Source organism: Neopelma chrysocephalum, unplaced genomic scaffold, assembly GCF_003984885.1.
Source record: "Neopelma chrysocephalum unplaced genomic scaffold, ASM398488v2 Primary Assembly neopelma1_274, whole genome shotgun sequence".
Lineage (NCBI taxonomy): Eukaryota > Metazoa > Chordata > Aves > Passeriformes > Pipridae > Neopelma > Neopelma chrysocephalum.
The window spans coordinates 2,186,132-2,196,911 of record NW_020897936.1 but is presented as its reverse complement, the minus strand read 5'-3'; the positions used below and the strand labels follow the sequence as shown (position 1 = coordinate 2,196,911).

Here is a 10,780-nt window from a genome sequence, read left to right as displayed (position 1 = left end):
CTCTAGAGCAGCACTGACAGTGTGGGTGTTCTAGAACAAGGTGTCTAGAGCGGTTCAATAAACACTTTCCCCCATCTTGGTTTTTTTCTCCCCCACTAATAATTATCCCTTGGTGTGAGGCAGCCTTGTTACACATTCATTATGTTGTGTTCCCCATGGGATGTCACGAGGCGCTATAAAAATAAATAGTGCTACTGAAGCACTTCAAAATGACAACAAAGAGCTACTGCTTTAATTTAATTTAAATATTGTAGCCTTTAGAGAAGCTATAAACAGAACTCTCTAACGCTATAAATCACTACGACAGTTCTCAGTTCCCTCTTAGGAAAACAAAGGAAAAAGAGATGTTTTCCCCAAATCATTCATTAAAGGATTGTCATCCTGCAATGTTCCCTTTCCAGCTCCCTCCAGGTTTGCCCTGGGCTCTGTGCAGTAATGGCACCCTCCTGCAAGTCCCTGGGGTGAAATAGGGCTAAACTGGTCTAATGCCTGGCTACTGTTGTATTTGTGCAAAGGATTCTGAGGAATCACTCTGGATAAATACCTTCAGCTATTATACACCTTGAATAAGCAGAACCTGTTGTGGTTCTAATTATTCCAAATCTTCCCTGGTAAGGGTCTCATTTTGGTGGTATTCCTGGCCAATATATGTCTGTGGTAGCAAATCATCCAATGGCAGATGTGATGTAAAACTCTGTACAAGATGAATTCAGTAGGAGCTATGAATGCTAATCTATATTCCAATTAATTGGTGCAAAATCTAATTTTATATTTATACATTTATGTGCTGTATTCTAATAGAAGATAATCAAGGCTGCAAAACAAGGATGGGGGGGAATTGCCAGTTCCTTTTTTCTTTTTTTTTTTTAACACACTTGAGGATCTCTGCCCAGTCCAGGGCAGAATTTGGAAACCTGGCTGCTTGGTCCATATTTGGACTGTATAATTAGCAGTCAGGTTGTTTAGATGCTGAGTTGTTACAGTACTTATTACAAAATTTGAGTTTATAAATGATAATGGCAACTTGGCACTGAAGCAGTCAAAGCAAATTGGTTAATCATATCAGTCTAACATGAATAATTGGATTATAGGAAACTGCAAGTGAAAAATTAATCTCTGAAACGTTTCCCTGTAGCTGCACTTTCAGAGACATGAGTTGCTGTGTACTGTAATTATGGCCATGCTGAACGTTAGTACACAAACATATTTCAGCTTTGAAGAGAGAAATTTCGGGGTTAATTTTCACTCTTGAATTTTATGGAACACATAGGCTCTCCTATGTCTCTGGAGCAATATGTTTGCCATCGCCATCTGTTACTCAGGAGGATTTTTATAGAGAAATAATGCAAATTACTTCCCTCTTCAATTACGCTGGTACTTTGCAATATTGCGTTCTGTTGTGATCTGGAAAAGTGCCAGCTTGCCAGATTCAAGGGACAGATGTTTACTTAACCATGAACTTTAAAAACATGATGTAAAAATTAGGAGTTACATTTTCTGATTTTCCAGAATTGTAATTGTACAATTGTGCACCTTGCAATAGGTCAGTAAAACTTTGGGGAGTACTGTCAGAGCTGTTAAGGTTCAATAACCACACCACTATGAGACCTGTTCCATGAAAACACTTTGGAGTCTTTGCTATTGCACCGAAATGGAAAAGTGAACATTTGGTTTATATTGCATTACAGTCAACAACAATTAATTTTTTTCTGGCACAGGAGAACCACCGTGGGGAACACTGAATATGCAGGAAATAGAAAGTGTTTGAAACTATGGTTCACCTGCTGCCTGTGTGTAAAAGCAGGTGGGATTGCAACAGTTTGATCCTGTTCCATACATTTCAAAGAAGCAGAATTTCAAAACCCTTTAGAACCCCTAAATGAATACCCTAACAGTTTGCCTGAATAGAATCATAGAACGATTAAGGTTTGAAAAGACCTCCCAGCCCTGTGCCCGATGCCCACCTTGTCCCCCAGCCCAGAGCACTGAGTGCCATGTCCAGTCCTTCCTTGGACATCTCCAGGGGTGGGGACTCCAAACCTCCCTGGGCAGCCCCTGCCAGTGCCTGACCACCCTTTCCATGGAGAAATTCCTCCTCATGTCCAACCTGACCCTCCCCTGGCACAGCTGGAGGCCGTTTCCTCTCCTCCTGTCCCTTGTTCCCTGGGATCAGAGCCCGACCCCCCCAAGCTCCCCCCTCCTGTCAGGGAGTTGCAGAGCCAGAAGGTCCCCCCTGAGCCTCCTTTTCCCCAGGCTGAGCCCCCCCAGCTCCCTCAGCTGCTCCTCAGAGGACTTGCTGTACGGACCCTTCCCCAGCTCCGTTCCCTTCTCTGGACCTGCTCCAGCCCCTCAATGTCCTTCCTGAACTGAGGGGCCCAGAACTGCCCCAGCACTGGAGGTGCAGCCCCAGCAGTGCCAGCACAGGGACAGTCACTGCCCTTGTCCTGCTGCCACAGCAGCGCTGGCACAGCCCAGGTACCTTTGGCCTCCTTTGGCACACCCAGCTCGTGTCCAGCCACTGTCACCAGCACCTCCAGGGCCTTTTCCAGCTTTCCAGCCCTTCTGCCCCAGCCTGGAGCTGCAGGGGGTTGCTGTGACCCAAGGGCAGGACCTGGCACTTGGCCTTGTTGAACCTCATACAACTGCCCTCAGCCCATGGATCCAGCCTGGCCAGATCCCTCTGCAGAACCTTCCTGCCTTCCAACAGACCCTCAGTGTCAGCTGTGAACTTACTGAGGGTGCCCTCCATTGTCCAGATCATCAGTAAAGATATGAAGCAGGACTGAGCCCAGTCCTGAGCCCTGGGGAACACCACTAGTGGCTGGTCCCAGCTGGATGTGGCACCACTCCACCACTCTCTGGGCCTGGCCATCCAGACAGTTTTTAACCCTGCCAAGAGTGCACCTGTCCAGCTGCAGCTTCTCCAGGAGAATCCTGTGGCAGACAGTATGAAAGGCTTTATTGAAGTCCAGGAAGACACATCCACAGCCTTTCCCTCGCTCACTAGATGGGTCACCTGTCATAAAGAGAGATCAGTGCCACAGTTCAAACTCATCCAGCAAAGAGGTGAGTCCTAACCAAGATGTGGCAGAACTCCATTAGTCCCTGAGGTGTATGTGAAGTCCATCTGCTAAAGCCCTCAGTTTAAGAAAGGAACTGATATGAATAACAAAATGTAATTACTCCCTCTATTCATATGCAATAAATTCAAAAATCTCTACATACACATTAAGAAAAACGGAAAATACTTGTTTACCAACACCTAAATTTCTAAGGAAAAACCCAAACTGATTACACTGTTACTTCATTCCTACTCTCATTTTTTGTCTCTCAACTGACAGACATCGTAATTTCTACCTTTCAAAAATCCATTTTCCCCTCTCAGATCAAAGGTGAGACTGGTTAAGCAAAAAGAGGTATGTGTCAAGGTCTTGTCTTTAATCTCTTTAATCTCTTATGTTCAATGCATACAAAATTGTAGGAAATTCTGCATCTTAATTGTTTAAGTACAAGGCTTAAAAAAAACCAATAAGAGTTTAAAACATGTTGGTAGAACTAAGATCCTGTTATTTTGGCACTAAAGGATAATCTTAAGAGGCAGTCTTGCCCTGAGTGCCACCTAAGCACAAATGATTAACATGAGCTTTGCTCCTTAGCTTTTGGACTCTGCTAGCTGATATCATAATATTTCTGATGCATATCTATAACAACTCTGACTTTGGCAGGTGCCTCTGCAATTCATTACTGTTTGATGGCCATCATGTGACTCTCCTTTAAAAAAGTGCCCCTTATTCCCCAGTTCCAGTAAATACACCTTTCACTGCAGGTAGATACTTCTATGCTCATTTTATACTTTGTCTCACTGCATTTGATATGTTGATATGTCCTGCTTTTAAGTCCTAGATTTAAGAAGATCTATGCATTGCTCTCCTTTATTCTACTGATCTAAATGTATGAATTTTCCACATGAATATACTGCAGAAATTTATACAGAAGAGGTTAAATCAAGTCATTATTGGGAAAGGAAATTACATAAAGTATGTACAGTTCAATTCCAGAAAGAAGAAGCACTGTTAGACTCTTATCTGTAAAATCCATTGGTTTCAAGGTTTGAAATCACTATGATTACAGTAGTGCTAGAAGTGGACTTTCTTCAAGTTCCAGTGTTAATCTGAACGATCTCAGCATAAGCATATTTAAAGCAAATTATTACATGCCACAGTTTACACCACTAGTTTATAATCAATTAAAATTATAATTCCTAATCCTGCAGTCCAGGCAAACCCACAGGCTGCATTCTGGATCAAACACACCACTCGAAGTGAACCTGCTAATTTTGAGTGCAGCCTAGAGGTGGTTAGAGCATGGAAATCTAAATGGTCTTAATGACAGTTCTGCAGAGACACCCATCCACATTTCAGTACTCTAGACAGCCACTATAAGCATTATTAGAGTGAATTTGTTTGTATTAAATCATTCATTACACACTGACTCAGTGACCACAGCCAGTTCATAGGAGGGTTCGCAGTAACCCCCCCAAAACCCGAGTTCACACAACATCACACAGCAAATCCTGAGGACCCACCCAAACCCAGCTGCAGGAGGGCACAAATGGGGCAGAACAGAGTGGCACTGGGGTCAGCAGGTGCTGGGCACAGCAAGGGCTTGTGCTGTACAGCCCAGCAGGAGCCACCACCGTGCACGTCCCCAGAGACACCAATTCGGCTTCCAAACAGCGAGGGAGCGACACTCCCAACGCGGAAAAACCCCAACTGTCATTATGTTGTTTTTAAACATCTCCAGATCAGCTCAGGGAACGTTTCTGTTGTCATTCTGGCAGACACATAACATTTCTTGCTCTTTTCTCTAAAAGTAGATTGCCTTTGCTTGCTGGGAGAAGGCTGGAAAGAGGAAGTCATTCTCTTAGACCCAAATCTCTCTGTCTTAATAGGCCACACCACTGTTGTACAGACAGCATTTCTCTGCTTCACTCACAGCTTAAATTCAGTGCTGCATTTCTGATTTCTAAAGAGTAAACTTCAAAAAAAATCTTCAGTTGTAAAAGACTGAAGGTAATGCATTAGAATTGACTCATTCAGCAGGTCACTGAACTACAGGCAGTTATGAAAAGGAAATGAATCTCCAAGCAAAACCAAAATAGAGAACCAAACAGAGGAATGTGTCCAAAACACATCCTGTTTTCAGATCATCCTGCTTCCACAGAAACCAATTTTTAATGTGACTCTAAAGTCCTCCTCAGGCACCAGAAGCTCCTTGCAGAAAACACATTTAAGAAGGGAAGGCCAGGAGGAAGAGGTGAAGAAGAGTGGCACGTCAGAAGTTCTGTTTTATTGTTGGTGGTGCTTTATGCATTGTGAAGGTATTTTCTTAAACAAGAAAAACCTCATTCTCCTTCAGATACCAAATCAGCAGCCTTAATAGATTGTCCCCTTTCCATTGTGCTTGCAGATAAATAAGATACATTTGAAAAGGACTGAAAGGTAGTAGGGACAGCTAAGACTCAAGAACTGACTCTGTGGTGGTAACTGGTTTATATTCTGGCTTCACAGGACAGCATGCAGAGGAAAGTATGAGTCAGAGCCTTTCCTATTAAATTCCCCATGATACAAGAAATACTTCCAAAATACTTCTATCTGTGTGTCATCACCACCCCAGCACATAAGGTAAAAATGCTAACACAGCATTACCGTGTTACAAGGCAGTGGCTGTGACGGGGAGAGAGGAAAAGCAATATAATGGCTTGGGGTACTACAACACATGGGGCTGTTCTGGCAGAATAATGCAGGGCTTTGGGGTGCAGTGTTGTGAAAGCTGTGTAGTGTCAGCACCAGGCACAGGCCCTCCCAGCTTTGAGATATTGTTGTCAGAAAGATATGTCTCTCTAAAACTTCCATCCTCACTTGTGCTCATAGCAAACTTCTCAAGTAACTTTTGCTAAATGCATGGGTTCTCTCTTCAGAAAGGCCTTGGCTCGACACGCTCCCGCCGGACGTTTGGGAAGACTTTTCATACCAAGCGATTTTCGTAAGGTCTGTTGTGCCACCAGGAGGACTTCTACTGAACTACACTCTTAAATGTTCCAGGCCTGATTAAATACTACGGTTTGACAGATTATATTTGTGATTATTTTTACTGACTTATGGAAAAAAAAAAAAAATTTTAATTTCCACTATATGCAGTATTTTTATTTCTCATAGGTTCTCTAAATCGATTTAAATACAGAAGCGACAACTAACAGAAATTCTGCCTTTTTCTTTTTGTCTGGGGTGGGAAACTGCAAAAGAATATGCACATAGGTACAACTTCGTGCAAAGTATCATTTAGTATGAAATGACGTGTCCAGTTCTGTGCTCCTCAGTAAAAGGGAGACATGGAGCTACTGGAGAGGGTCCAGCAGAGGCCACAAAGATGATTTGGGGTCTGGAGCATCTCTGATGAGGAGAGACTGCGGGAGCTGGGGCTGGTTAGCTAGAGAACAGTGAGAGGAAATCTCATTAATGCATATAAATATCTCCAAGAGTTGTCAAGAGGATGGTGCCAGACTCTTTTCTGTGGTGCCCAGAGACAGGATGAAGAGCAATGGCGATAAACTAAAACACAAGAAGTTTCACATCAACATAAGGAAGAACTTCTTTACACTGAGGGTGGCAGAGCCTGGAACATCTGCCCAGGGAGGCCGTGGCGTCTCCTCTCTGGGGACATTCAAACCTACCTGGACGTGTCCCTGTGTACCCGCTCCAGGTGCCCCTGCCCGGGCAGGGGATGAGACTGGGGGATCTCCAGAGGTCCCTTCCGACGCCAACAATCCTGTAATTCCGTGACCTGCAGGCGATAATTTCGTCAGTACCTAACGCAGAAACGCAGGGAGTCCCGCGTTCCCGCTGTCCCGCGGGCAGCCCCGAGGCGGGTGCGCCGAGCTCGGCGCGGCCCCGCCGGCGGAAGGGGCGGCGCGGGGCGGGCACTGGGGAGGGAGCGCGGCGGAGATGCCGGTGAGGGGTTTGTTTACCGCGGGGTCACCGGGGCTTTCCGGGGGCTTCTGGGGGTTACCGCGCGTGGGGCACCGCGGGACAGGAGCCGGGGCCGGGGGGTGATTAACGGAGCGGGGCGGCCGCGCCCGGCCCCGCTGTACGGCCCCGCTGTACGGCCCCGCTGTGCGGCCCCGCTGTGCGGCCCCGCTGTGCGGCCCCGCTGTGCGGCCCCGGCCCCGCTGTGCGGCCCCGCTGTACGGCCCCGCTGTACGGCCCCGGCCCCGCTGTGCGGCCCCGGCCCCGCTGTGCGGCCCCGCTGTACGGCCCCGGCCCCGCTGTGCGGCCCCGCTGTACGGCCCCGGCCCCGCTGTGCGGCCCCCGCGCTCCCGCGGCCCCCGGAGCCGCCGGGCCGGCCCGTCCTGTCCCGCCGGGGCAGCCCCGGGGCGAGCTCGCTGTCCGTGCGGGCCGAGCCCCGGGTAACGCTGGGCCCTTCTCCTCTCGCCCCACCCAGCTGGCCAAGGACCTCGTGCATCCCTCCCTGGAGGACGAGAAGAGAAAGCACAAAAAGAAGCGTCTTGTGCAGAGCCCCAACTCCTACTTCATGGATGTGAAATGTCCGGGTAAGTATTTAAAATGTTTACGCCTTGCAGAGGAAGCGAAACTAATTTTGAGTGCTGTTCATCCTCATAAAACAGCTGCTTATTATATATATTATATACATTTTAAATATTTTTTTAAATCTAAGTTTGGTTTATCTGTTCTGTTGAGATAAAGCTTTGTGCATTGCTTTGGGTTTTTTTAACAATAGAAGTGTTTTCAACCTTTTTCAAAAGTTAATGTAAACAATGAGCTTTTTATTTTTTCTGGAGGTCTGGCGTGAGGTTTTTCTGGTTGGGTTTTTTTTTTTCCTTTATGAAACCCTTGCAAGTAAGGAAAAAAACCAACCCCCTGGATCTGCATATATAAAAAGTGAGATTAAATGGGTGCCTTAAAGCATCCACAGCACAAATTTCAAGTAGAAGACAGCATTAAAGATTAAATCCTTTACAAGTTTTCTCTCTTCAAAAATTCCTCTTGGCTAATTAGAAAAATTGAAAAGCAGTGAAAATCCCTTTAAAAAAAGGGATATATAAGTGATTTCATTCTTTCTTAAGTCATGGAATTTATAAGTTGTAGACAAAAGCGTTGCATGAGGAATTAGTGAAGTTACTCTGTGCAAGCCTTCTGATTTAAATGTCATGTTGGCTTTATAGAATGCAACCCAGCACCTGCCTTACCGGTACCAATGATTAAACAGAAAGCAAACACAGGTTGGAACAGCAGTGTTTACATTCACAGCTGCCAGACTTTGTCAACAGCAGTGTTCTCCTGTTACAAGTTAAATATTTCTCTGGGTAGAAGTGTTTTTGTGTTCAGCAGAGAATGCTAATCCAGAACTGCTCCACTTCTTTGCAGGATACATATTACAGGCAAATTAGGCCTTGTCAGCCTTCAGGTTGATTTTGGGATGGGGAGTCCTAAGTTTCAGTTTCTGTGCTTTGCTGTGTACGTAATGAAAAGCAGGTCCTTCACACCACAACCGTGATCGGCTTCGTTTGACTTGGTGTGTTGTGCAATGAAATAGAGATGCATTTTTGGGCAGGTGTACTTGGACTGTCTGATTGAGTAACACACACAATAAAACCATGCTAGAAATATTCAATAATGCTGTTTTCCAGGATGCTACAAGATCACCACCGTGTTCAGCCACGCTCAGACAGTAGTTCTGTGTGTAGGGTGCTCAACTGTGCTGTGTCAGCCCACTGGGGGCAAAGCCAGGCTCACAGAAGGTAAGGGGCAACGTTAGACTGCCTAAATATTCCACTTATATAAATGCATTTTATAGCCTGAGAATATTTTAGCTTTGATTCTGGAAACTGATACTGGGACACTTTGCAAATGGCTTGGAGTTGGCCAGTAAATACATTGGTAATGGACCCTGAATTGGGAATTTTTCTTCAGATTCTTGTTTTTAAAAGGCAGCTAAACAGCTACAATGTCATCAAACACACTTCATTTTAAGTGCCTTGACTTGTCATTTCCTCCAGCTTATGTAATAAAAGCTGCTGTTTAATTCTGAGCTATGTTTAGAGTGTTCAAAAGCACCACCAAAGGAGGAGGGTGCTTTTGGCAGGCTGAAGTGATTGTGTGCCACTGCTACTCTGGGTGGCTTGCCTGCTTGTTTTTAAACAGTAGTACTTAAGGCAGTTCCCTGGCTCACATTCCTTAATAAAAAATTGGTTTGTATAAATTATAAGGGAACAAATAACCACTGATAATTATATACAGATAACTGGTATAACACCAGTATCTTGAAATGTACTGGAATCACTTCAGGGTTTAAAAAAAAATTAAAAACCAAATCCAGATTTCATTCATTTCTTGTTTAAAGGACAAAAGGTAAACATATATACAAATTACATATAGGGGTGCTTATACCATGGGCTACTACACAGGGGTAGGGGAAATGAGGGCAGAATAGCTCAAGTCAGACTGTGGAGCAGTTGAAAAGGTAGCAACACACCCAGCAGCTTTTTCAGTGTGGGGTTTGTATCACTGAGGAATGGGACAGTAGAGTGACATTTTAAAAGGCCTCTGGAGGAAAAGAAATAGTACACCTTGGTCTTATTTTAAGATGAATTATATGACAGCCACGTTGTTCTGGTTGAGCTAGAGAAGACTTATAGTGCTAAATCTTCACCTCTTGTACATGAAATTTGAATTTACTAGATCAGTTTTCCTACTTGCGTTGGATGGACCGTTTTTCAAGGCAGTCTAACAATTTAAGGACTATTCACATCTATACTACGTGTTTCCTTTACAGGCTGTTCATTTAGAAGAAAGCAACACTGAACACTTGAAGCATGTGTGTTTGGATCTGTGTTCCTGAAAGCCTTACCAGTTTAAAAATGCCTGTTCCTACAACAATGTAATTATGATTGATTTTGTAAAAATTACCTGCTATTGCTGACTAATCTGCTGGAATCTCTTTTTCAATAAATGATTTGAAGTGCAGGTTTTTCCTGTAAGTTTGCAGACAACTGAGCTCTATTTTTGTAATTTTACTTCCAAACAGTGGTAAAAGCCTTGGACTTGGCTGCATCCTTCCCCTTGTTAACCATCAACTACAGCAATGTAATGCACATAGTGACAGAATCTGCTTTAAGAATGCATTTTGTATATTTTATTACTGCAGCTGCCCTAACTGCAAGGGTTGTGAAAGCTGGATAGATTTAAAATGGCTCCTCTGCTTTCAATGTAATCCCTTCACCGTGTTGGGTAACGTGGTGATAAATAAAACTGTGAAGTCACTCACCTGTGTTCAGCTGTTTCTCTGGAATGCTTGGTTTTTCCCTCCCTCTGGTTTGGTCTCTAGACTGCATTTGGAATTCTACACTGAGATTTCTATACACACAAAAAAAATAAAGGAGTCTTTTGCAAAACTCTGAAAGCACTCAGGATAGAGAGGACATAAGGTATATAAGCAGCAGTAAGTCAGAACTACACTAAGAGCTGTGAATGGCATCTAGTCATTAAAAAAACCTGCATATTTTCAGTATTAAATACTGACAATAAATAATTAAATAATAAAGAAACAGGGGTTTAATTAGTCTTTAAAAGCCAGGCCTTTCTAAATGGCTGTTAAAAATGGGGTTTGTTTTTAACCATGAGAAAACATTAAAATAAAATCTTGCATGTATCTTATTTTACTAAATAATATCTCAAGTTTTGCATCAACATCTCTTTCAAAG

General features: G+C 44.1%; 1 protein-coding gene across 1 annotated transcript; it reads left to right on the top strand.

Annotated features, from left to right (window-relative positions):
* The first annotated feature begins 6,965 nt into the window (after positions 1-6,965).
* Positions 6,966-10,340, top strand: RPS27L (ribosomal protein S27 like). The gene is made up of 4 exons (XM_027704383.1): positions 6,966-7,010; positions 7,501-7,609; positions 8,708-8,818; positions 9,853-10,340. Exons 1-4 carry the CDS (start codon positions 7,005-7,007, stop codon positions 9,879-9,881), a joined length of 255 nt encoding a protein of 84 aa, XP_027560184.1. The 5' UTR covers positions 6,966-7,004; the 3' UTR covers positions 9,882-10,340.
* Positions 10,341-10,780: the final 440 nt, after the last annotated feature.

Coding starts and splice junctions, on each gene's coding strand:
- RPS27L (XM_027704383.1), top strand. Junction 7,610..8,707: donor CATGGATGTGAAATGTCCGG/GTAAGTATTTAA, acceptor GCTGTTTTCCAG/GATGCTACAAGATCACCACC. Junction 8,819..9,852: donor CAAAGCCAGGCTCACAGAAG/GTAAGGGGCAAC, acceptor TTTCCTTTACAG/GCTGTTCATTTAGAAGAAAG.